This window comes from Lytechinus pictus, chromosome 1 (assembly GCF_037042905.1).
Source record: "Lytechinus pictus isolate F3 Inbred chromosome 1, Lp3.0, whole genome shotgun sequence".
Classification (NCBI taxonomy): Eukaryota; Metazoa; Echinodermata; class Echinoidea; order Temnopleuroida; family Toxopneustidae; genus Lytechinus; species Lytechinus pictus.
The window spans coordinates 33,706,112-33,733,669 of record NC_087245.1 but is presented as its reverse complement, the minus strand read 5'-3'; the positions used below and the strand labels follow the sequence as shown (position 1 = coordinate 33,733,669).

At 37.2% G+C, this 27,558-nt stretch overlaps 2 protein-coding genes across 5 annotated transcripts in view; both read right to left on the bottom strand.

Annotated features, from left to right (window-relative positions):
* The window catches only part of LOC129266156 (presequence protease, mitochondrial-like), a 53,593-nt gene extending 38,672 nt beyond the window's left edge, over positions 1-14,921 (bottom strand). For all 3 annotated transcript variants that reach the window (XR_010293872.1, XM_064100869.1, XM_064100880.1), the window contains exons 1-6: positions 14,761-14,921; positions 11,141-11,240; positions 10,170-10,276; positions 9,264-9,415; positions 6,490-6,604; positions 4,301-4,397 (exon numbers count right to left, since the gene is read on the bottom strand). Coding sequence is in view for 2 of the 3 variants with exons in the window: in XM_064100869.1 (XP_063956939.1) it covers positions 4,301-4,397; positions 6,490-6,604; positions 9,264-9,415; positions 10,170-10,276; positions 11,141-11,240; positions 14,761-14,840 (651 nt within the window). In the remaining variant the exon portion in view is untranslated. The remainder of the gene's footprint in view (positions 1-4,300; positions 4,398-6,489; positions 6,605-9,263; positions 9,416-10,169; positions 10,277-11,140; positions 11,241-14,760) is intronic.
* Positions 14,922-20,371: 5,450 nt separating this feature from the next.
* LOC129261357 (deleted in malignant brain tumors 1 protein-like) overlaps positions 20,372-27,558 on the bottom strand; it is a 32,967-nt gene continuing 25,780 nt past the window's right edge. For both annotated transcript variants that reach the window (XM_064100862.1, XM_064100855.1), the window contains exons 7-8: positions 22,847-23,153; positions 20,372-21,875 (exon numbers count right to left, since the gene is read on the bottom strand). In XM_064100862.1, the coding sequence (XP_063956932.1) occupies positions 22,852-23,153 (302 nt within the window). In that variant the 3' untranslated portion in view covers positions 20,372-21,875; positions 22,847-22,851. The remainder of the gene's footprint in view (positions 21,876-22,846; positions 23,154-27,558) is intronic.

The following is a 27,558-nucleotide window of genomic DNA, read 5'->3' as shown; positions in this document are numbered from 1 at the left end:
AGCCCATTGGAGACGATCTTTCCAATCAGCGTTTTTTGCTCTTAGAATTGTTTATTCCTCTTAAGATTGGTCTTGTTATACAGATAAAAGTTTGAATTTACTGAACAGTGAAAAAAAGTGCACATTTAACGTATTTTGGTAACCGATATTTAGCTTAGAATTTTTTTTTTTAAAAGAAATATATGTGAATAAACAAAGCATATTTTTTTCACGTAGAAATCACACTTGCGTCACATTAATGTTATAGTCAATATAATGCATAGATATTCTTCTTTATGACTGAACAAAAATTATGAAATTTCATTTAGTAGCAAAGTCAGGAACCACAAAAAAAAACACGGCAATATCCATCGCGAAATGACTGAAATTGCAGTTGAATTGCCGAAGCATTATTAGGAAACAGCGGCGAGCGGACTTTCTTTCATATATCTTAAAAATGCCTTCCCGTTAGGGCGATGGTCTGTGGCCAAATGCGTTGGCCATTGTTTTGTCATGTGCGAGGACCCTGGTTCGAAACTCGGATTTTTTTTTTCTGGGTATTTTTTTTTTATTCCTTCCCCGTCCCTACCCATCTTTTTTTTCTCTTTTTATATTCTTGTGAAATTCTATTCAGACCTGTATTTATCAAATCTTGCTTTTTAATTGCTGCTTTTGATTTTCAAGTTCTTGATTAGATTATTTCTACTCTTATTTGGGATGGGAGGGGTAGAGTTAAAAGTCAAGTCCACATCAACTAAAAATTATTTGAATAGAGTAATTTCCCTTGTTGTTTTTACTCAAAACAGTCATATACACAAAACAATGATATGCAAATTAGAGTTGTCACTCACATCACATTCGTTTCTATTTTTTGTGGCATTTTGTTTTTTATTCTTTGCAGATTTGACGATAGGAAACTCTTCATCTGATCACAATAGGTTATATTTATGGAACTGTTAAAATAGTAATTATATAAATTTGAAACAAAGTTTTTATGAAATTTCCTGCAATATCTTGTTATTTTTCTTTAAATTCAAATGAATTTTTGATTGCGTGGACTTCTCCTTTACTCTTAATGTAGGGAATGCATAGCAAAATTTATCCAGAAACAAAATTGTCTTAGAATATGCAAATCAGTAATTGGACACATGTTCACTTTTCTTTCATCCAGGCCACTTCCTCACATCCACCAGGCTTTCAGTCTTATAACAAACATGATGAACCATCACACAACATTCACAGTGCTTCACAATAAATATTTCACTTCTGTTCATACATGCAATAAATATTGTGGAAAACAAATAAAAGGCGTACCCATATTCAAATAGCGTTTAAAAGGACAAATATATTATACCTTTCGAGAAAAATCAGCACGTTAAATATCTGATAACAAAACATAATTATGGGGCACTGCAAGAAACTAATGTTCAATTGCAAATCAAGCGTAAGTCTTAAATTCAAATTCAAGCGTAATAAGGTCGAGTTGCAATCGCAATTCAACTACATGTTTAATCAAAGGACTTACCCTTGATTTGGGACGTGTGATTGAGTATAACATTTCTCGCAAAATGCCCGAGTAACATTAAAATTGTTCTTTCGTTTAAATTGTGTGTTATAATTTTTGACAAGCTATATTCCTGTCCAAGTCAAATTTCTTAGTTCTCTCCAAAACTGTGCTCAAAATTGTTTCCAAGATTGATAAAGAAAATTTTTCTTTTGTATCATTATCAGTCCACAACTTGCAAACCGTAGGTCCTGGAAAGAGTGAAGAATAAAATGGCTATACCCAAATCATAGTAAAAGGACATGATGGAACCTCCCAGATTGAGGTAGCAAGCAGAGACCAGAAGTCACCAGAGTCAGCAAGTGTGCAGATCTGTGTGTAGAAGAGAGAAAAAAAGAAATAGTTTAAATAATCAAATCAAAGTATGAATTTAATTATCGTGATGATTGATGACTTGCGGTGGCATGTAATTTCCGGTCAACAACAAACGATAGTAGGTTTAGACACCTGAAAAGTTCCACTCAGAACACTGGTGCTCTACCTCAAGTGATGTTTGTGTAGGCCCCACTCCACTTCACTACCGCTACACTACCGTACATGTACGCCACACCTACCCGGGTAGGTGTGTAGCGTAGTGTAGGCTGTAGCAGTACTCCAGTAGTGAAGTGGAGACTACACGAACATCACTTGAGGTACGGTGCTCTCTGAGTCTCTGTGTCATTACAAAGATTGCATTTATCTTCATTGTTGAAGGCATTACGCATACATATATGCAGCAACACTCTAATCAGAAAGAAACACCAGACTCTAATTTTGGCCCACCCAAGGGTTCATTACATGCCGCCGCGCACAGAAAATTCAAGCCATAGAAGTCGTGGACCCAAGAAGTGAGATCCCAGCACGCGCGACCCACTAGTTAGAAATCCACTGCCAAACGCGGTTCGTGTTTAGTATACTAATACTAACCTCGCAATACCTACTAGTAGTATACTAATACTCACTCACACAACATGCGAGGTTAGTATACTAACCTCGCAATACGTGTGAGTGATTTTGGCCAGGAATCAGGGTAATCACTGCTGAAAATTTGTCTGGCTTCATGACATCGGCATCATGGTGATATAATTCTGTGTATAATAAAAACTTAAACATTCCTCTGAAACAGCAGATTTTCAGCCATGGTCCATACCACTCAGTGCTCCTAAATAATTTAAATAATTTAATCGCCTGCCTGAGTCCTGACCAGTTTTAGAAATCTGAAGAAAAAATCTGCTGGAATTGTGCCACTCACACGTATTAGTATACTAACCTCGCACCACGAACCGCGTTTGGCAGTGGATTTCTAACTAGTGGGTCGCGCGTGCTTAGCCTGGAGGCGTCTGGGATCTCACTTCTTGGGTCCACAACACACGACTTCTATGGCTTGATTTTTCTGTGCGTGGCGGCATGTAATGAACCCTTGGCTTGGGTGGAATTGTGAAAAAACATTATTTCTAAAATAAAAACTTTTTAATTTTAATAGTAGTTATGCCAAAATGCATGATTCTAAACTTATATCAGATCTGTATCTGTCATCTGACCTGAATGCCTCGTCAGAACAAGTACAGTTTCCAAACATGCTTACCTTGACTTTTGACTAGATCAAACAGCGTAGCCTGCAACATGCATCGGGAGCAAGTGAATGGGACCGTGCAGCTTGGAGTTTTTCAATAGTTAGTAGAGCAACACAACGAAGACTGTCGAGTGGACAAAATCGATCTTTCCAGTTCACAATTCAATAAAAAACGGGCAAAATAACACAGTTCTGGTTCCCTTATAGTCTGAAGTTGTCGAAAACAGAATTCGGATGTCACATTACATGAAGAAAACGGTAAATTCGGAAGATATTGAAGAGGTCAGTAAGGTGATTCAGTGTATTATGCACAGAGGGATAATGAGCTCGATGATTGTGTGACGTCATTATTCTCGACTGTTTTCACTGCGTGAACTGTCGGTCTGGGGGCGGCTGGGGGGCTGAGAAGGGTCTCTAATAATTTCATTTCTTGCATTTCCACGACATCAATAAGACTTTTTAGTGACATATTTGTGTATAAAAAGACAAGACCTTTCCATTCATATATAATTTGTCTATAATCATCACTTTCGTGAATTTTCTTTGGATGTATACTTTAATGCTGGCAAACACAGTATCCCCTTTGGATCTTTTTTTAACATATCAAAATTCTTCTTCTTCATCGAATACAAAATCAACAATGCACTGCTTGGGCTTTGAAACGTATTTAAGAAACGCTCAAGGGTCTTGTTGCGTAAAACACAGCCGAAAACGAGTCTAGTATTGCCTTGCCTCGTTAACATTGTACAAATTGTCTAGAGGTGTTGTGGCTCAGTGGATAAGTCTCCTGACTTTGAACTAAAAGGTATAGGGTTTGAATCCCACCGCAGCACTCGCGTCCTTTGGCAAAGCATTTATCTACATTTGCCACTCTCCACCCTGGTGTAGAAAATGGGTACCCAGTAGGAAGAAATTCCTTACATGCTTGAGCGTCTGACTGGGGTAGCCATCCTAAAGCCGTGTATTATTATTCTTATTATTCTTCTTATTATTATTATCATTTGTATTCTTATTATCATTATTGGTAGTAGTAGTAGGAGTAGTATTATTATTAGTATCATTGTTTTTAGCATTATCATTATTATAATCATTGTCATTACCATTATCATCATTATTATCATTATTATTACAAATACAACTGTTTCCTTTCCCTTTCCTTATTTCAATCTAACAATCAAATACAAAGATCATGGTTTTATACATACCATGGCACCTTTCATTTCATTAAAGACGACTCCCTTAAACACAATAGGTGAAGATTGGTCCTCTGTCACCTCATGTTCCAATCGCCAACCTTCTTGCCTGAATTTGAAGAAAAAAAATGATATGTATGCTTATACCAGTAATGAACAGTCTAAACCTTGTTAGCATGCCTTAAAGGTAAATGCTAGTTTTGGTAACGATATCAAAATGAGTTCGTACAGAATCCAATGAAATGACCACCAAAGTGTCTGTTTGTATAAATAAAATGCATGTGCCAAAGGATTCTGGAAGAAATTGTGTAATTGCTGAGAAATCAGCAAATAAGCACAGGATTCGGGTAGAGCGTCGGGCCCGACGCTCAAAGCAATAATTATACACTGTCCCACGTGCGCTTATCTGTGTTGGGGAAGTTCAGTCTGAACATTATTCAGCGTAGATTTCAAGATTTCACAAAGTTCAGTTTATGTAACTGTACCAGATCTAGATCCTCGATGATATACTGACAATTAAGCCTGGTTTTACAGACTTTCTCATGAAATCAGTGTTTACTGCAACTACTGGAATTTCTCTTTAAGGGAGAATGAAACCTTTGGAACAAGATAGCTTGTGTGAAAACAGAAAAATCAAAGAACAAGATCAACGAAAGTTTGAGAAAAATGGGACAAATAATGAGAAAGTTATGAGCATTTGAATATTTCGATCACTAATGCTATGGAGATCCTCATATTGGCAATGAGACAAAGATGTGTGATGTCACTTGTGAACAACTCTCCCCATTACTTGAGTATATATTTCACTTAAACTGCCTCTTTTATCACATCTATCAGTAGATCATGTGTTCTTTCTATAGGAGGGCATGTAATACAGACTTTTAAAGAATACATCATGGATAAAGAGTTTGTATCACCATAAGAAAAAGCAAAAAGAGACATTTTGGGGGTATTTTATAGTCCATCAAAGGGAAAGTTGTTCACATGTGACATCACACATCCTTGTCGCATTGCCAACGTGAGGATCTCCATAGCATTAGTGATTGCAATATTCAAATGCTCATAACTTTCTCACCATTTGTTCGATTTTTCTCAAATTTTCTTCGTTCTTATTCTTTGATTTTTCTGTTTCGAGACAAGCCTACCTCTTCCAAAGGTTTCATTCCCCTTTACATCTTATAGCATGCAACCACAGAATCATGTATACTAGATTTTCAGAAACATATTTCTCTTCAACAGTAATTTCTATACAGATGCATTACAAAATTATTACCCTTTCAAATGCCAAATTTCTATTTAGTCAATGTCATGGATTGAAACTATTTTGGATCAGAAACAAGCTTCCCTCTATGAATTTCCTGTTGTTATTTCTAGTTTTGTTTACTATAGTTTCATGCAGACACAAGAATGGATTGTTTCACCAAATCTGCAATTTTCTTTAAAGGACAAGTCCACCCCAACAAAAAGTTGATTTGCATAAAAAGAGAAAAGTCCAACAAGCATAACACTGCAAATTTCATCAATATCCGATGTACAATAAGAATGTTATGACATTTTAAAGTTATATGCACATCCTGGTCAGTAGCAAATGAGGAGACTGATGATGTGATCCACTCACTATTTTTTTTTGTAGTTTATTATATAAAATATGAAATATTATAATTTTCTCCCCATTGTCAAGTGAAACAGTTAATTCCTCACTGAATATGTGGAATCAGCATTGTTTAATACTACATGTTTCAGTCAAGTTGGTCCTTATTATCAGATCTGTAAAATATGAAATATTGTATAATTCAAACAATAAAAAACAAAAGAAACAGTGAATTAGAGGACGTCATCAGCTGTCTCATTTGCATGTCTTTGAATTGTGCATATCACTGTTTTGTGAAAAATAAACGAAACTTTAAAATTTAGTTACTTTCTTCTTTTACTTCCAATTTTGATGAAATTTTCAGCGCTATGCTGGTTTGATTTTTCTATGTATACAGTATTCAAATCAACATATTTCGGGGGTGGACTTGACCTTTAAAGATACCGAAAGGTACATGTAGCAGGTAATGAGTGATAGGTATTTAAATACTACTTTAAACCTTGACAGTTTGACATTTTTCTAAGTGAAGAAATGGTGTACGTTTTTGGTCTGTACATGTACCTGCCATGGGCACTGAAAGAGTTGAAATAAAATTTCAACAATGTCTTACATGAAGTCAAGTTGCCTCAATCTTGGGAAGAATACAGCATCAAGGTAGACGGAAAGAAGATTCTCAAAATCTTTGGCATTCTGAGTCGAGAAGGGGTACATCGTATAGTCACTAGCTGCAAGAAGTATTTTGATGGAATAGAAGATCTTATGGTAGTATACAAATGATGCATGGGTTAGAGTGGGTCAGTAGGAACTGTGTGCACAAGGTATTAAACTTTGGCATGGTTTAGACCATAATGCCAAAGTTACCGCGTGCACACAGTTCCACTGACCCACGAAAGAAACCCATGCATCATCTGTTTTATAGAATGGAAAAAATTTATTGAATAAACCACAAAAATTAATGATTTACCGGATGCATGATAATTTCATGCATCCGGTAAATTCAATTTACCGGACGCATGAAAAAATTTACCGGACGCATGATTTTTTTTACTGGACGCATGATTTATTTACCGGATGCATGAAAATTCCAAAATGTAATGCAGACCCTTTGATAACCATGGACAACGTAAATATGTATGCCTAACTTGATAATATGTTGGCACAAAGGCATTATTATACCCAAAATGCCAGATACAGCTTGGCATTGACTAGATCTATGAGGCAGCCTCAGACCTCCAATAGCTGTGTGTGTATACCCGGGCCGCGCCGGGGGGCAGCGCCTACGGCTGCCTAGGCCTGCAGTGGAGATTTGGCTGTGCACAGCCAGCCCAGGGCAGTAGATCTAACGTTAGATCGTATGTCTGGACTTCTCAACTAACGAGTATGCGGGCAGTTTTAATCCCTATGACAATTACAGTACCGTATTTGTACTTACAGATCATTTTGCATCCTTTATTTGATTCATTCTGCCTTGATCGAAAATTCAAAATTTTGACGTAAACAAGTGTAACAGTACATGCGCGATGACATCACAATTACCTTTTCTGGTGATAGCTTGTTTACAGTGGATATCGTTCATGCAGCCCAGTAAAAATTCTTGCATAGCTCTCAACCAATCAGATCCCTGAAATGTCCGAAGAGCCCCGGGGAGGGGGGGGGGGGGGTTATCTCACAAATAGTGACTTAGAGTCAATGCGCACATGATATGTAACGCCCAATCTCATTGATTAACATGCAGTAGCATGCGTCCTCTCAGCAAGATTTGTCCAAAAAGTGATGCGTTTTATAACGCACGCAACTTGGAGTTTAAGTGCGACTCACAGTCACACTCAAATCTTTGTGAAACATCCCTTTGGAAAACTTAAAACAGAAAACCTGAAAATCATAGAGTCTGAAGTTAAAGGACAAGTCCACCCAAACAAAAAGCTGATTTGAATAAAAAGAGAAAAATCCAACAAGCATAACACTGAAAATTTCATCAAAATCGGATGTAAAATAAGAAAGTTATGACATTTAAAAGTTTCGCTTAATTTCACAAAACAGTTATATACACATCCTGTTCAGTATGCAGATGAGGAGACTGATGACGTCATCCACTCACCATTTCTTTTGTATATTATTATATGAAATATTCTAATTTTCTCTTCATTGTCAAGGGAAACAACAATTAATTCCTCCCTGAACATGTGGAACTAGCATTCATTAATACTACATGTATATGGTTCAGTCAAGTTAGTCCTTATTGTCAAATGTGTAAAAAATGAAATATTGTAGAATTCAAACAATAAAAAACAAAAGAAATAGTGAGTGATGGACATCATCGACTGACCCATTTGCCTGTCACTGAGTTGTGCATATCACTGTTTTGTGAAAAATAAGCGATACTTCAAAATGCCATAACTTTTTTATTTTACATCCGATTTTGATGAAATTTTCAGCGTTATGTTTGTTTGAATTTTCTTTATTTATTCAAGTCAACATTTTTCTGAGGTGGACTTGACCTTTAAGTATAATACAATGATACAATAAACCAATGAAGCAAAGTTTTGCTAGTGATTTAAAAGAGTACTCCTAAAGAAACATTTTTTCCCCTCTGGATTCAGCCAAACAAAACCCCTTCTTTATTAAAGAGAGTATTCATAGACCTATAATGAATTTACCTTTTTGGCTTCCCCCTCCCCTTGACTTTTCACCATAAATCTGAAATATGATTATTTATTGCATTACTATAAATAATAAAGCATTGAAAATCATTTATTTTGAAAGTCTTTCTTCCAGTGCCAGTATTTCCAATACTGGCATGATTCTTTTTATTGTATTCACCTGGGCAGTTCATCACACAAATTATTCTAATATTGGTAATCTAAACAAAAATAGACCATACTACTGTGGAAAAGTGGGAAATGCAGCGAGAATGGGAAAAGAGGGAGAGAAAAAAATAGATGAATGGATAGAGGAAATGGAGATATAATGGGAAAAGACGGAGAGGGCAAAATAGACTTGGGAAAAAGAAGGAAATGGAAACCGAGATAATAATAATAATATGGTCCATTTATATAGCACAGCTACGATAATTGCATAAACTATACTGCACTTGATACTTATTATCATTTTATACCAAGCTGTAGCTCACCTCACCTGGGCTGAGTGCAGCACAATGTCAGTAAATTTCTTGCTGAAGGAAAACACGCCATGGCTGGGATTCGAACCCAGGTCCCTCTGATTGAAAGACGAAAGTCGTAACCACTAGACCACGACACGACACGAAATAGATAATGGGAAAAAGAATGGGAAGAGGGTGAAAGAGAGAATAGGAAGAGCCAGAGAGGGAAAATAAGGGAGCGAATCAAAGTTTGATTGACTTTGCTACAGCTTCCTATTCCTTACCTGTCCATGCATTCATAAATGTAGATAGTGATCTATTGAGCATCTTAAAGAACGGGTCTCTAACTGGGTAGTCCTGTGAGCCACACAGGACTGTATGCTCTAGGATGTGAGATACGCCCGTGCTATCCATTGGGGTGGTCCGAAACCCGACACTGCCAAAGAAACACAATAAAACAATGACTAGGGTTACGTCAAGGAAATAAAGGGTCAGTTCTCCATGACGATAAGTTGGATGTCATACAGGATAAAAATTAGAGAACAATATTGGTGGAGGTTTGATGAAAATCCGTCGAAGGATAATGGAGTTTTGAGTTTTCAACATTTTAAATTTGTGATGTCGCAGACAGGCAGTTCCTCCATTTGTTGTGTACATGTAATAAGAATTTTTTTTAATGCTTTTCCCTAAAAAATTTGAAAATGACTCTATTTGTGTATTGAACATATCATTAGTCTGACACATCATTTCATACTCCCTTCTATAAGAAAAATACTTTTATTCATCATATTCCTTCAGAAAATTGGAATTTACAGAATTTATATCACATGATATATGGGGGAGCTGCTCGCATATGACGTCATAAATCAAAAAATCATAACTCTCTTATTCTCTGATGCATTTTCATAAAACCTTCATCAATATCCCAACATTGCAAAACAAACATACCTGTCATAAAGCAGCATTGACTGATGAAAAAAAAAGTAACTTTCACATTCTAACCCTTGTTCATTCATAATTCATTGAAAAATTTGAATGCATTTAATCAATAAGCAAAACAAAAACGGTTGTCATGAATCACAATACATTAAGCAACACACTTGTTGATATTTAAGCACCCCCTCCCATAATTAATTTTCAAATCACTCTTTAAAACATTACAAAAGAAGAAAACCTACGGGTACATTTACCTGAAAACATTGTTTGTATCTTCTCTAGCCACATGTAGATACTGAGCATTAGTCTTTTCATGCCGTAACTGGACAGCGGTCAGGTACAATTCAGGAACTGGAACTACCTAGTGAAAAAATAAATTTACAAGGAATAGTCTGGACAAATATTGAAATCGAATCAGGTACACTCTTACCTTGTGTATTAAAGGGATGGTCTGGGCTGAAAATATTTAAATCTAAATAAATAGAGTAAAATTCACAGAGCAAAATGCTGAAAATTTCACCAAAATCGGATAACAAATAACAAAGTAATTGAATTTCAAAGTTTGTCAATACTTTGTGAAAACAGTTAAATGCACATCGTCATGAATATACATTAGGTGGGCTGATGATGTCATATCCCCACTTTCCTTTTTCTTGTGTTATTACATGAAATCATAAATGTTTCATTTTTTTATACATGTGTATAAAATGATGTGTCTCCATTATGACGAAATAAGTTGCGGGAATTAATAACTTATGCACTTAATCTGTTGTCAATCTAATTGTTTTAGTTCTTGGTAGAAAAAATTTGAATATACCTAATTTCATATAATAAAATACTAAAGAAGAAGTGGGGATATGACATCATCAGCGCAACTAATGAATATTCATGAAGACATGCCTAGAACTGTTTCACCGGAATAATGCAAATCTTAAAAATTCAATACCTTTGTTATTTGTTATCAGATTTCGATCAAATTTTCAGCATTTCGCTCTGTGAATTTTACTCTATTTATTGAGATATAAATATCTCCAGCCTGGACCATCCCTTTACGACTCTACATGCAGGATTTGCATACCCAAAATAATCTGGTCTCAAATCTGCTTCAACTTGGCAAATACTGGACCTTTTCAAGGTTGACTAAATTCAAGTTCACCTGCAGGGCAATTCATTAAAAACAAATATAAAATGAAACATACTAAAAAATGTGTAAAATTTAACAAACCTTTTCAACTGAGAAACCATGAACCCTGTCTCCTGGTTGGTATATCTTCACTCTTTCCTGGGCTTTACTTACAGCAGAATAGCATCTCCTGCAACCATGTCTGAAACAGATATATCATAAGTCTTCATAAAAAGTTTCAGAGTCAATGTGGTAGGATGTAGTTGGTTTTAGGAAATGATTTTGCTGAAAAAACTAGCATTCACTCTGGGTCACATAAAAAAGACGAAATTGTACAGCCTAGAACTGTCAAGTGCAGGGTCGTTTGAGGACCTCCCCTTGAAGAAATTGGATAAGGGTTTAATTATTTTTTTCTTTTCAACTACATTTTTAAAAAATTCATTCTTACAGGAACATTTCAAAAAGAGAAATAAAAAATAATATTTCAAAAACAAAATAACACAAACATTTTTTTAAATCCATTTTCAATGTTTGTTTTTTAGTTAATAAAAATAGATTATAATAATAATAATATACAACATTTATATAGCGCTTAATACAAATGTTTCTAAGCGCTGCATACTATTACCCCGGCTTTATAAAGTATCATAGTATACTTACCTTGATATATATACATATATCCATGTAAATTAAAAAAAAAACTTGACACCTCACAAATCCCCAATTTCAGGAAATGTATATGTCATGAACACATATAATATGGCCTGAATGAGTATGTTCTAATAATTTGATACCATATTTATGTGGTACGTGTTAATGCTTGGATGATCAGGAGGTTTGCACCAAATTAAGGCATGACTACAATGAATGAATCTAGATGTTAATGTTATAATCCTACAAGGGTTGCATTAAATTCCATTTCAAAAGCACATTTTAAAAGTTATTTACATTATAAAAATTATAATTGTTTAAAGGAGAATGAAACTCTTGGAGCAAGTTAGCTTTTGTGAAAGCAGAAAAATCAAAGAATAAGATCAACAAAAGTTTGAGTAAAATAGGACTAGCAATAGAAGAGTTATGAGCATTTGAATGTTGAGATCACTAATGCTATGGAGATCCTCCTTTTGGCAATGCAACCAAGATCTATGATGTCACAGATGAACAACTCTCCCCTTTTGGACACTGAAAATATACCCCAAAACATCTCTTTTTGCTCATTCTAATCATATGACAAAATGATTCATCAATGATATAATGTTGTGAAACCTCTGTACTTGTCCTCTCATAAAGAGAACACCTCACCTTGTGATAGACTCTATAAAAGTGAGAATATAAGTGAAATAAGTACTAAAGTAATGAGGGAGTTGTACGTGTGTGACATCACAGATCTTGGTCGCATTGCCAATGGGAGAATCTACATGGCATTAGTGATCTCAATATTCAAATGCTCATAACTTTCTTATTATTCATTCAATCTTCCTCAAATTTTCAACAATATGTTTCTTTGATTTTTCTCTTTGATATGGATTCAGCTGGTTTCAAGGGTTTCATTCTCCTTTAATAAAAAAATAATAAACACTTTTAAGTATCAATTCTCAAGTAAGTTTCATTGAAAAGGGATTTGCAAATATGTTCACTAACCCGTGTAGGATTATGACATCATTATTTTACTCTTAAACGCGAGCGAGAGCGATCACTCGCTACCACTTGCCTTAATCCATTTCAGGTAGAGTGATTTATTGCTCGCCTCAGAGCCAAACCACTATTTCGGCACAATTGGAAAATCAGAAAAATGAAAAATAATGTCCAAACAAAATTTATTTCATTACCAATTCAAGAGACATATGTCTACTCTAAGTTTATATAAATATGAACACATGATGTTACTTTGTTATCATTGTGTGATTATTTCTTTCACAGTATGTAAATTTCCCTATGTAACATACGTTACCGCTATCATTTAAGTTCAAATGCTTCGCGACTGCAGCCTATAATTGAAATCATAATGCATTACAAATGCAGTAAACTATCGGCTGCCAGGTTTGTAAATGTTGCCTCCAGATGAAACGGGTGACAAATGACCTACATGTATATGAGCATAAATAATAATAAAAGCATAACGAGTCACATTTTATTCAATTATAATTCATTTTGTGATAATGCGTTTTCTTGATATCAGATATCTGATTGTAACACAGAAAATATTTTCATCAATTATGAGTTCCAACTTGCCAGACGAATCTCAAGTACCATCAAGGGCGCAAATGATAATGTGTGTGTAAAGTTATATTCAATAGTTTCCCTTTAGTGTAAGTTACACATTGAGTCACGCAAGTTACATGGATAATTAAGATATGAAATTTTTTTTGTTACACTTTGTAATAATGAAGATCCGTAATTCCGAAGATTCTTTATTCCAAAGGTTCGTAATTCCGAAACACGTAAATTGCCTAAACCTCGATGTTCGTTAATTCGATAAAGAAAAAGGGTTCGTTAATCTACATATTTGTGGCGTTATTCCGAAGGTTCGTTATCCGAAATCAAAATAGCGTTTGTCATTCCGAAGGTTTGTTTGTCCAAAAACGAAATAAAGTTCGTTAGTCCGAAAACGAAATAGGGTTCGTTATTCCGAAGGCTCGTCAATCCCACGACTACTCCTAGTCCTAGTACCAATGAGGTCCAAACATTATGTATACCTCATACTAGGCGACAGTGGGTTGAAAACTGGTTTGTGTTGCAAAAGAACAAAAGAAACAACACCAACAACAGTAGACCAAAAGCTTCGGTCTCTGTTATGTTGGTTGTTCAGCTGAACTCCGTTGGCTTCACTCACCAAATACAGAGACCGAAGTTCTAGCGCGATCTGTACAGGGGACTCAATGGCCATATGTGTATTAAGTTCGGATAAAACAGGGCAGTGAAGTTGCGCGACAGCCGAGGTAAGTCACTGTTTTTGTTCCTTTTAACTTGATTTTCCCCGTTTTTTGGCAATAAATGCCAAGAGGGAATATTAATTTGCATTTCGGTCGAGTTAATTTTCAAAAGCTTGATTCATTAAAGACAAAATTTGAAGAGCCCCGACGGGGGGATTTTGCATTGTAAGTCCCCTAATGCCCAGTAATGGTGGCTGCACGATAGCGAGCCGTCTGTGTATGAGGAGAAATTTTAAAAATAAAAAAATGTTAAAAAATCCTCGAAACAGACGGCTGCCAGCTGTCTACAACAAAAGCAGATTTTTTTCCACCAAAAATTTTGCCTCACTGAGGTCAGAAGCCCATTTGTTTTGTGTGTGGATGACAACAAAAATCCTTATCAAAACAAAAGTAGACGGTGAATTTTCAAAGTAGACGGTGAATTTTCAAAGTAGACAGTGAAAAGGGGTAATTTTTCAATGAGGAATCTGCTCATCACATTTTTATTTGCCGCCAAGCTAATCCTTTTGCAGCAAATGTAAACAAAGGAAATTGGTCTCCCAAACTGGAGACTGTCTCTGAAATTGGATACCCAAATTCTTAATAGGCCCTAACGTTAGTATTGACGCTGCCGTTTCCAAAAAAAGGCCTCCGTTTGTCACGTTTGTTAATAACCAGCAGAAATTGACGTAAGTGGGACTGAGCTCAAGCTAAGTAAATATTCGCATTGGCCATTGCATTGAAATAGTGAAAAGGAGGGTAGACTAAGCAAAAAAGTCTGCTAGTAGCAGACATTAAAATATGACTAACTTGTAGTTGGACAATCTTGACCTCAGATGCCTGTTTCGTATTGTACGTGACCCATATGCAGAGATGGCTCCTCGCAACATCTTTTCCTCAGTGAGTGTCGCTGAACAGAATTACAGAAAGCAATTTCACTATTTCCACCAACACATGTTGATTATGCAATCGCCGCCTGGGACGGAAGGCTCCGATCCACCGCGCAAAGCAGATCGATCGGCGCTGGGAGGAGAAAGAGGAGAGGCGTGGAGGATCTAGGAGGAGGAGGAGGAGGAGAAAGAGGAGAAGAAGAAGAAGAAGAAGAAGAAGAAGAAGAAGAAGAAGAAGAAGAAGAAGAAGAAGAAGGAGAATTAGGGAGAAGATTAAGGAGAAGAAGAAGATATACAATAATAACAGCAGGGCCCGCTGGTAGAACAGTTTTCGAAACTGAAGTGGCTACCCTGGGTAAATATACCTATATTATTATTATTATTATTATTATTATATATATAGAGAGAGAGATGAGGTCAACTCAAAAGATGACACAGGACACCATTCTTAGGTGTCCTGCCTCATCTTTTGAGTTGACCTCATCTCATTATGTTTCATACTCACATCTCAAGAGCGTTTGGTGGTATACAAGTAAACCGCAAGTAAACCTGTCATCACATTATATATATATATATATATATATATATATACATTATATATATATATATATATATATATATATATATTCTTGAAAATTACAAAATTGTAATGCAGATTTTGCACGTGTAGCACACGAAATACAAATTTATACAATACAAGAAATACAATTTTATATTTTTAATTGTATTTTTATGTCAAGTTTGGTGGTTTTATTGCGCTTTCAGATGTTTTTCAAACATAAAGTTCATAAAGTGCTCTAAATGCAAGGTTTTACTTCAAACGTTTTCCCCTTGGTCTGACATTCCCTCGTATATTTTTAGGGCCTCTCCGAAGGTATAGGCATCAACACTGGCGTAAATCCGTGTTGATGGGTGGGGGGGATGACTGAAATATTTTGGCATTTTTTTTGCAATCATGTTTTTAGATATGCAAGGAATTGTCATTGATATGTCCACAGTGGCGTACCGTGGGTCACGGCATTGGGGGGGGGGCACCAGCAAATTTTTTGAATGACTGAGTGAGTGACCTAATAGAGACATTTTAAAGGGGAATCCAACCCAAATAAAAACTTGTTTTTATAAGAAAAAGAAAATCAGACAAGTTGATGGTGAAAGTTTGAACAATATTGGACAAACAACAAGCAAGTTGTGAATTTTTACAAGTTGTAAATTTTGGTAATCACTATACTCATGGAGACTTCAAATTGGCCGCATATGGGATGTCATAGTGATGTCAGGCAAGGACTACTCTTCCATGTACTCCAATACATATCATGGCTAAAATGTCATTTTTCCCAAAAGTTTTATTTCAAACTATATTTTTCTTTCATGATGTCATTAAACAATATACTACCTGGGTTATATTTAGATTACTGCCCCAGGGGAATGGGTACTTAGGAGAAAACCACAAATCCCTGATAATAAAGTACATGGCCTATGGGAAACTTTGTTGTCCTTGCCCCTTGTCATAATTTACTTACCCAGTTGCCAATTTATTTGAAATCTACATACTATTAGTGATCTCAATTTTAAAGCAGCTATAACTTTCTTATTGCTTGTCCGATTTCTTTCACCATTCTGTTTATTTTATTTTCCTCCTTCTCAACACAACATTTTATGGCCAAGGCTGGATTCCCCTTTAAGGACAATGTCATTAAACGGATATGTATCTCACTGATCAAATAATGCGAGCGCGAAGCGCGAGCTGAAATTTTTGTATATTTACACCTAAAAAGGGACATTATAATCAAATTTGTGTAATCATGATAGGTACCTGTCTCGCTTAACAATGCGAGCGCGAAGCGCGAGCTGAAAACTTAGATAATTCAGACCTGAAGTGGGGCATTCTAAGGTTTCTTTGTAGGAATTAACTAGGACCATACGTATTTCATTAACCAAATGATGCGAGCGCGAAGCGCGAGCTGAAAATTTTTGATAATCAGATCAGAAGAAGGGACATTTTAAGGACTGATTTTAGGAATTCATGAAGAGCAGACATATCTCACCAATCCACTAATGCGAACGTAATCACGGACAGGAAATGTTTCATATATACGAAGACCTTAACATGGGGCAATCACTTTTGAGTCATGAAAAAGAAGCATATGTCACTACATAAACAATGATAACTCAAGTGCTAGGAAATATATTTGGTTTATATTGACTTGAAAACGGGATGTTTTAGTACAACAGGATTATATATCTCGTTAAACAGACAATGCGAGCACCAGGAACAATGAAGACGTAGGCCCTGGGCAAATTATGTTTCATAAAGTTATGACAAAAATGTTTCTTATGTAATGTAACTTAACATAATTATAATATAATATAACATTATAATGAATAATATTTTCTTCTTTCCCATTACGTTTCTCTTCCTTTCTCCCTCTTTTCTCCTTTTCCCCCTTTTTTGGTCAGCCGATGGGGGGGGGGGGCATTGGCGGCGGAGCAGAGGATTATCTATTGTGTTTGGGGGGGGACGTCTATTGTTGCGTCCCCCCCAAACACAAAAGATAATCCTCTGCTCCGCCGCCAATGGGGGGGGGGGATGTGCCCCCCATGTCCCCCGTAGTTACGCCACTATATGTCCATATGGCAAATACCCCTCCAATATTACTATTTTTTTACCCCATGATGGTTTACTGGTTTTATTAGAGATTACATTAAAAAATTCCATCTTAATCCCTTCCCAAAGACCCCAACATTGATGAATTGGAAGAAACAGGGGTTTCTCTTCAATGTTATAATAAGGAAATAAGTATTTCGTTTGGAAATGATGAACTGGCTCTTTATTTGCATTTTATGATTCAATAATATTATTTTATTTGTTAAGCGGTATTTTTGGAAGAATTTTCACTAATAAAACAATTATCTCTTGTGATTTTGTTTTTCATTTCTTTCGTAAAAAGTGGGGGGGATGTTTGTACAGGCCATCCCCCCCTCCTCGAAAAGTGGGGGGGGGATATATCCCCCCCATCCCCCCGGGATTTACGCCAGTGGGCATCAATGCATTTCTAAAAGTTATATGCCTACTAGCTAATCAATGGAGAGAGGGGAGAGAGGGGGAGCAACAGAGCCCGGTGGGCACTTACATTGACGAGTGGATACCATGCGCGACCAAAAAAAAAACCACGTAAAAATGATGTCTTTTTCAAGATCGGGCACGTTATGTACGTAACGTAATAAGGGTGTCAAAATCACTTAATGAAAAAAGGGTATTTATTTTCGCTAGGAACTACGTGTTCAGGGTTTAATTTGCGAGGGTGTAAAAAATTAAGACTAAAATGTTTTATAAAGGATGTACTTTTTCCCCAAGATTCAACACTACGTGTTTATAGAGTACGATTTGCGCGAGATGTGGGAGGTGGGGCTGTACTAAACCCAATGATGTAGGTACCGACGACCGACGTCAGTAATATGACGCTGTACGGGGGTCAGGGAATAGTTGCCAAGAGTATCGTTTTGTTTCCAATACTTGTTAAGGGTAGGGTTTCACATGCAAATACTTGTTAAGGGGTGCATTTTCAGAATATTGAAAATACGTGTTTATATAGGGTGCTTTTCGAGACCCCATAGTCGCGCATGGTATCCACTGGTCAATGGAAGTGGCCCCCCGGGCAACAGAGAGAGGGAGAACTTGGCTGACCGTCAGTTAGGAACGGAGATTTATATGGGTGGAGGGGTTGCGAGAACATAATGCGAGTCAATTCATTCATGAATCATTAGAGAGAGTTCTAAGAGAGAGGAAGGGAGAGAGATTGCAAAAGAGAGGGGAAGAGAGAAATCGAAAATTCAGAAAGCGGGGAGACTGGGATGGATGGAGACCATTGATCATGCATGTACAAGAGTGCATGCACTTTAAAAAATGAAGTGCTAATTTAGCACATACAGTGCTTGTATAGTAACTGCACTACCAGTGCTGATTTTCTAGTTCAAATTTAAATTAGAAAATCAGCGCTCGTAGTGCAGTCACTAGGCTGTAAGTGAACTGGAAATTTCCAGTTCAGTGCCTGGACCCCACCACCCCCATCCATCCTCCTCTGAACGAATCCCTCTTTTTGTTTTCTTTCATCTCTTTCTCTCCCTCCCTCCCTCCCTCCCTCTCTCTTACACACGCGCACACACCGCAGCTGACACGCTCACATCTCCCTTCTCTCTCTTACACACACACCCTCGCGCCACACATACCCCCCCCCCCACACACACACACACCGCACACGATAGGAACGGACGCGCGGATATCGTGGACGCACTTCTGGATGCCATTAATCGTCTATGAAAAGTTTGCCAACTTACATACAAGAAAAGAAAAGTATACAGTGCGTATCAAAAAAAGTTTACACTTAGAAAAAATCCTCTAAAATTATACATTTGTAATATCCTGAAAATTTTTCCACATTTTAACATTGGTACAGATCCATTTAAGCAAATGACGATTTAACTGTCGAAAAATATTTCAGCTTGAGTGAGCACCACTTACTTTAGAAAAGTTAGTGAAAAATGATTTGCGCAGAACTTTGAAATAGTTATGCGAATAAAATTAAAAACCTTAATCATGAAGAACACATATAATTTAGCTAGTAAAATTGATTTGAAGATATCGTTTTACCTTTTTAACTTGTTTCCTTGCCCAAAACACTTCGAAGAGTGCATTGCGCCCCACACACCGAGGCCATCGTGACGATATTTGCTTTACACCGAGCTGTGATTTACATGAAATGGCTAAGGCTTGATTTTCATTTTGTTAATCATTGTCAAGCTTGGAAAAGGTGTGGAGAAACAAGTATTAAATGAAAAAAGAAATGTAAACCCACTTTAAATGATAAAACCTTAGTGAAAAAATGCTCGAGATGTCTGATGTAAACTTTTGTTCAGATTCAGTTATGTCCTCAGATCCAGCTGGCACAAAAAAGGTAAAGGTTGTGCTTACTAAGTGTTGAAATTTCAATTTGGGTGGAACAATTGTTACAAAATGCTTGAATGTATCCGTTTTATTTCAATTGACTAAAAGTGCAATGGAAATGTATGAGAAATGTTTCGCAGGGTAAGTTTGATTTCGCCCTTTCCCCTTGACACGGCGTGAAAATGAGCATTTCTGCGAGCTTTACGAAAATGGACAGTGCTCACTCAAGTGTAACATTCTGTCAAAACTATTACTTCCATTGGATAGATGAGACCCAAACCCAAGATTATGTGAAAGAAATAACCACATTTTTTTTTATACGCACTGTATATCTACTATAGAAAACGGGGCCTCGTTTTTTAATAGCAGATTTGTTTTTGTTTCTGTGTGATTCTATGATTAATTTCTTCTCAGCCAATCAAATTACAGGACTTCACCAGCTTATGACAGGAACTTGGAAAGTGCCATTGTTGATAGCGGGGGGGGGGGGCGGTTGACTTGGATTAGGTGATTTTTTTGACAGACTTAAACGAGCGCAATTTCTTTTAATATCCATCATACAAAAACAAAATATATAGACAACAAAATATGTAATGCAGACAGACTTTATACCCAAAGATACCATAAGATCATATAAAAATTCGTTTCCGTTCATAAGATATACTACACTTAGCAATTATTTTATTATGCAACTATAAGTTACCACACAAACACTCGCGGTAAACAAAAAAAGTATAATGGAATTTACAGAAGAAATAAATATCCATTTTGATATTTTTTACCAACAATTTTTGCGAATTATTAAGTCAAGAACTCCGGATTTTACGATGACCTTAACTGATCAATGTAATTAATCGAAATCAGACCCCAAAAAAGACATGCCGACAATTTGGACGTTATAATTCGACATCTCCATTAATGGAAATGACAATGAATGACGTTTCTAACCATTTGAAATGAATAAGAATTTAATTTAATAGCATAAAGCGAAATTAGATTCGGAAATGTATCATGAAGATCCCTTAACGGATATGTTAGCGATGGATCGCTAAATGAAAAGGCCCATCAAGACTATCGTTGCATGACTGACCGACTATGAATCAAAATTGTTCTTTTAAATTAGCGATTAATTAATTACTAAACTTTGTGTTACGGGGCCCTTGACTTCAAAAGATTACACATTTTTTCATTGATTCTTTAATTCGTTTATAGTTATTTCATTTAAGTAATATGTTGCTCCGTGCTCAATACACGTTACCGTCAATAGCTCCTTGGATATGACATTAATGATTGATTTGTATACGTAACGATGAAGATATGTAAATGAGAAATCTTTACACCTAATAAAGCTATTCTATCATTTTGGGTCACTGTGACGATTAGGGAAAAGTAAAGTTCTCGTTCATAAATGTAAATCTATTTCATCGTGTTACGTTATAATCAATAATCAGTGATTGATTTATCAAATCATCGTCTAACTTATTTTGGGTGTCATACAATGACACCCTCCCACTGGCAGATCCAGGTGGGGGGGGGGGGGGGGCACAGCCAGGCAGTGCCCCCTTTAAAAGTGAAGGCATTTTTTTCTTTACTTGTCAATTTTTTTCTTAGACGAATTATCCTTAATTTTTGGTTGACAAAAACTTTTTTATTTACATATTTGTTTTGCTTGTAACATTTTTCCTCTGAAAAATGTGCCCCCCTTGGGAAATCCTGGATCCTCCATAGTTTTACATTACGAGGATCTAGCCTGCTTGTTTATCATTTAATGAAATTCGAACTTAAAGTTAAATGTTCATGGATCATTATGTACGCATTACCAGCTTATGGTTTAGTTGTAGAGGCCTATACAAGATGCAATCAATTCAATTAAGCATAACTATAAACCTAAAGCAAGCATTGTACCAACAATTAAAACCAAATGTAAATATCAAGCGAATCTTTTACTGTATACCCCAGTACATGCAGAAGAGAAAGGAAAAAGAGAGACAATTCTAAAATTTTAAAATTGATAAACTGAGGCACCAAATTGGAAGAGTCCGAACAAATTTGGTTTGAGTTCAGTGGACACAAGATCTTCCAGGATCAATCATCTGCAACATCAAGAAAGAAAACAAAAGATTTAAGAACGTTGACGTTTCAGACACCTTGGGTAATTATACGAAGAATATTAGCCCAGGGGGCCACTCCCATTGACGAGTGGATACCAGGCGCGACCATGGGATTTCGAAAAGTACACTAAACAAGTATTTTCCATATTCTGAAAATACACCCCCTAACAAGTATTGGTGAGTGAAACCATACCTTTGACAAGTGTTGGAAACATAACGCTACCCTCGACAAGTATTCCCTGAATTGACCCCCTAAACAAGTACAGCGATATTTTAATTGTTATGTCACAATGCATGTAAGACTACACAGTGCAGTAAGAATAAAGGTGTTCTCGAGACTCTGCTGCAGGATTTTTTGTTTGTTAAGTATAAATTTTCTAACACTGTACGTAACGTGCCCAATCTTGAAAAAAAGAGATCCTTTTTACGCGTATCTTTGGTCGCGCCTGGTATTCAATCGTCAATGGAAATGCCCACCGCGTATTAAATCAAATAAAATCGCGTACAATGTAAAACATAGGCCAACGAAACAAAGAAATCTTTCATCCGTGTTCATCAAACTCATGATAATCCAAAACATTGACAAGAAGAAGAAAAAAACCCTAACTGATGTATATGACAGTGCAAACTCTCTCGAAACGCCGGTATTTCTTTCAAATCGTTCAGCTTTAAGTAATCCCTAGTACAAAAAAGTATGTATCATTCACCACTGGCGTATATACAGATGGGGGTATTGGGGCTGTGGACCCCCTATGTTTTCACGGAAAAAAGAAAGAAGAGAAACAGAAAGCAAAGGAAAGGAGAAGGGGTGAAAGATATATATTATTCTTTGGGTATTATTTAAAAAAAATTTCAACGGTCAATTTTCTGATTGTCCCATGCACATGCCATGTCTATACCCTTCATTTTTTTGGCTCATTAAAATGAGCCACTGGTACGTCACTGGTATTTACCTTCCTTAAGAACACGTCACTCCCGCATCTTCAGCATGGGAGCAATTATCATCTCCGATATCATTGCGTTGGCAGTCGAAGAGGTCGGTATTAGTGGAGGTACATTCTACATTATCAAGAAGTATCTCCCCAGTTCCTTCTCCGAATCCTGCATTTCCTACCGCGATTCCTGATGTGTATCCAAGACTTTGACAGACAACGGTCGCATCAGTATTATCCCATAAGTCGTCACAAACAGTCCCCCAGGCCTCGTCATAGAAAACCTCGACTCTACCCTCGCCGGCACATGAACCATCAACCAGACGTACTGCGAGGATTATGAAATTATGCATTAACAAAATAAATTAAACGATAATGATGGCGATGGTGTTGATGACGAAATGACAACTAAAATGACAAGTGACAATAATAATAATGATAATCATAAAGTTAATAATAATAATAATAATAATAGATATGATTTATAATGCGCAAAATCCACACTGTGGAGTGCCCAATCGAAATGAAGAGTGGAAGAAAAGGTGGGGGACGGGAAGATGTAGATAAAAGGAAGTATATTATGCATAAAGAACTTGATGCGTAAATAACAAAGCATCCTAGCGGCTTTCGGTCACGCCCAAACATGAAATTGACAAATCATATATCAATCAAAAGTCAAAATAAATAAACAGCAATGCGAGTTTTGTGCATTTTTACCGCTAAAGCCCCCTTTTCACCTTTACGAATGCAGCATGGATCGTCCGGATTGTCAATCCGGGGTCGTCCGTGTACAGTCCGAGATTACATGTACTGTGTAAATATAGCTTATACTAATCAGTCGGGTCGCGTGCGCGTGCGAAATCACTCGGGTTTTGGATTTTGCAAATGCAAATTATCATACCGTACTGAAAACTAGTCTAAATTAAACTCCGATGGGAAACATACAGCAAACAGAAGACATGGCTTCAGAGAGTGACGGGAAATAAAAAATTCCTCAATATTATTTGTTATTCATGTTTTACATTGCATTGTTTATGCTCTCTCTCTCGAATTTATTCACGGATGAAGCAGCCAGCACTGTAACTTTGGATCTACCTCGGCTTGACTAACGTTAGCTTGCTCCATGCTACTGATACACGTCGTGTCCGACCGCGGCCGGGTCCCGCCATGGGGCCAGGCATGCAGGCATGTCCGCATATGGAATGATATACATGTAATATCAATGCGGCAGATATGGCAAGTTCCGACTCGGAGTCCTCGTATAAGACACAGTAGAAGTGCGGATCTATTCTAAGTTAGTTGAACTAATGGCTGATTTGCTTGTTTGTTATGTTAAAACACTTAGGTTAAAACAATAGTCCAGTACATTTTATTTAAGGCACTTGCCGGCTTAAAACGAAACTCGAATTTCAATTTCATTTTATTTCCCAGCGTGTTTGTCCCATTGAAGACATCGTTAGAAAAAAATCGCCAAAAATCCAAACCCCGAGGGATTTCGCACGCGACCCGACTGATTAGTATAAGCCGTAAATACCGGCTACTCATCCGGCGCCACCCTTGATGTACCGGCATATCAGGGGGAAAAACATGTCATGATGTTCAATTTTTCATCCCGGAGTACGGAGTACATGGAAGGATAATCATCCGTGTTCATCCTTGTAGCCACCTTGTACATCCGTGTACCTAGCGAAAGCATCTGGGAGGCTCCTTGTAAGAACCGAGATGTCCTTAATAACGGCATTCCGGGGTCGAAAATTTGTCTATTGTCTGCGTATATGAACAATATTCCGTGTTCATGGCCATGTGTGTGTACGCTAATCAGACATTGCAGCAAGGAAAGAAACTTCAATCTTGGTCAATACCTTAAAAGACCATTTAACACCTTCAAGGATGCAAAACGGATCATCAATGATCTCAGTCCGTGATAATCCGGGGTGCCAAATTGTTATTTTTCTACCATTTCCGCGCAGAGTGTAAAATATACGCAATCATGATGCGCACAAACATAACTGTGGAACGTCCTTAAAGCATGGTCCGTCATAACCTATGTCACGAAATTGGCAAAAATGCCATGAATCCCGGCATAGTACCCCGAGCCGTGACGTCAGACGTAAATAGTTCAAAAACTATTTACTATTTCAGTAGCCAGCTTCAAGGCTGAGGTGCAGAAAATCCAATTGCGCTAAGATTGCGCTGATTTTTTTTTAACCGCACGTGTACGTAGAATAGATCTTCCACAGCACTGTACATACTCCTGCATAATTCTACAAGTACGATGATACACCAACCTGGTGGACTGTACTTTAACGGATGATGATGATGATGGGTGGGCGGTCCTTAACCCAAACTCATGTGCACGTACAATGCGCGTATGTGATCAAGCCAGAGGCCTCAAAGATCGTTATTCATTCAGTTATATCTATATTCCTATCCTAATGTATTTAATTCCGATGACGGATATAAATCAAATAAATACAGCCTCCGATCGGAGGTTTGGTGGAACTTTGATCCCTTCTGTGACGCGAATACGACAATAGTCGCATTCTTGCGTCACTTTGGGAACCATTATAGTATGGGGAAACAATTTTGGAAATACCTGTTGAACAATTTACTCCCGCATCCTCAGAGTGTACACAGTTGTGAACGCCTATTCCAGAATTAGAACATTCCAGAAGAGAAGTTTCACTTCCATCACAAGATACATCATCTAGCAAGATATCAACTGAGCCTTGTCCGAATTGAGCGTTAGAGTATGCTGTTCCAGACTGAAAGCCAAGACTTTGGCAAACAACTGTAGCATCTGTATCATCCCACGAATCATCACACACAGTACCCCATTCTCCGTTGGCGTAGACCTCAACTCTTCCTTCGTTTGAAGCACTTCCATCAACCAGCCGCACTAAATGAAATATACACCACCAAAAAAGCACACGGAGTGCATCAAAAAGTCAGTTGCTCAGTTTTCATCCACCTTCGAAGTATCCCCCAAATATATTTTTTTGGGGGGGTCTCTTTTTTTTTCTTTCTTTCTTCCTTTTTTGGTGAGAATACAATACCACTTTCTCTATTAATAAAAACGTCTTTTTCATCTATTGATTAAATTACCCAGGTAACAAGCCAACGTTGGCTCTACGTTGGAAACTTGAAAGTCGTTGGACGTTGGAAAAACTTGATGGATTTACGTTGAATCGACGTTGGAAACTAGTTTGATGGAAAGATGATGGACAATCAACAATGACACGACGTTGGCAACGTTGGAAACTTGTTAGTTGGAGAGTTGTTGGACAGTCGACAATGTCACAACGTTGGTAACACGTTTGATTGGATAGTTGTTGAACAGCCAGCAAAGGCACAATGTTGGAAACGTTGGAAACTAGTTCGATGGAAAGTTGTTGAACAACCGACAATGGCACAACGTTGACAAAGTTGAAAACTTGTTTATTGGAGATTTGTTGGACGGTCGACAATGGCACAACGTTGGAAACTAGTAAGTTGGAGATTAGTTGGATCGTCGACAATGACACAACGTTGGAAACTAGTGTGTTGGAAATTTGTTGGACAATTGACACTGGCACAACGTTGTAAACTGGTAGGTTGGAGATCAGTTGGATAGTCGATGATGACACAACGTTGGCAAGGTTGGAAACTAGTTCGATGGAAAGTTGTTGATCAACCGACAATGGCACAACGTTGACAAAGTTGGAAACTGGTTTTATGGAGATTTGTTGGATAGTCGACGATGGCACAACGTTGGAAACTAGTGTGTTGGAGATTTGTTGGACGGTCGACAATGGCACAATGTTGGAAAATGGTAGGTTGGAGATTAGTTGGATAGTCGACAATGACACAACGTTGACAAAGCTAGAAACTAGTTCGATGGAAAGTTGTTGAACAACTGACACTGGCACAACGTTGGAAACTGGCAGGTTGGAGATCAGTTGGATAGTCGACGATGACACAAGGTTGGAAACTAGTGTGTTGGAGATTTGTTGGACGGTCGACAATGGCACAATGTTGGAAAATGGTAGGTTGGAGATTAGTTGGATAGTCGACAATGAGTACAATGTTGACAATTAAGCTGGAAACTAGTTAGATGGAGAGTTGTTGAACAACGGAAAATGGCACAACGTGGACAACGTTGGAAACTAGTTTATTGGAGATTTGTTGGACAGTCGATAATGGCACAACGTTGGAAACATGTTTGATTAGATAGCTACTGAACAGCCGAAAATGGCACAATGTTGACAATGTTGGAAACTAGTTCGATGGAGAGTTGTTGAACAACCGACAATGGCACAACGTTGACAACATTGGAAACTAGTTTATTGGAGAATTGTTGACAGTTAACATTGACACAATGTTGGAAAATATAGTTTGGTGGATATTTGTTTGACAGTCAACATAATATCCCGGCATAATATACAGTGTTGAGAATTAACAGAACTGGTTCATTGGAGAATTGATATACAGACGACAACTACTCGCATAAAATCCAATGGGGCCGGGGGGGGGGCATCAAGTAAGTTTGCTTGTCTATATGTCACCCTTGTATCCTCCCAGCAATAAGGGGAAAAGAAATCGAGAGAGAAGGAAAATAATGGGAAGGTAAAGAGGAATTTAAAGGGGAAAACAAAAATAAAGACGGGATAGAATAGATCAGGCTACCGGGGGCTGAAAATGTGTCGATTAATATATAGAAAATAAAGGAGAAAAACAAGAAAACAAATGCAGTT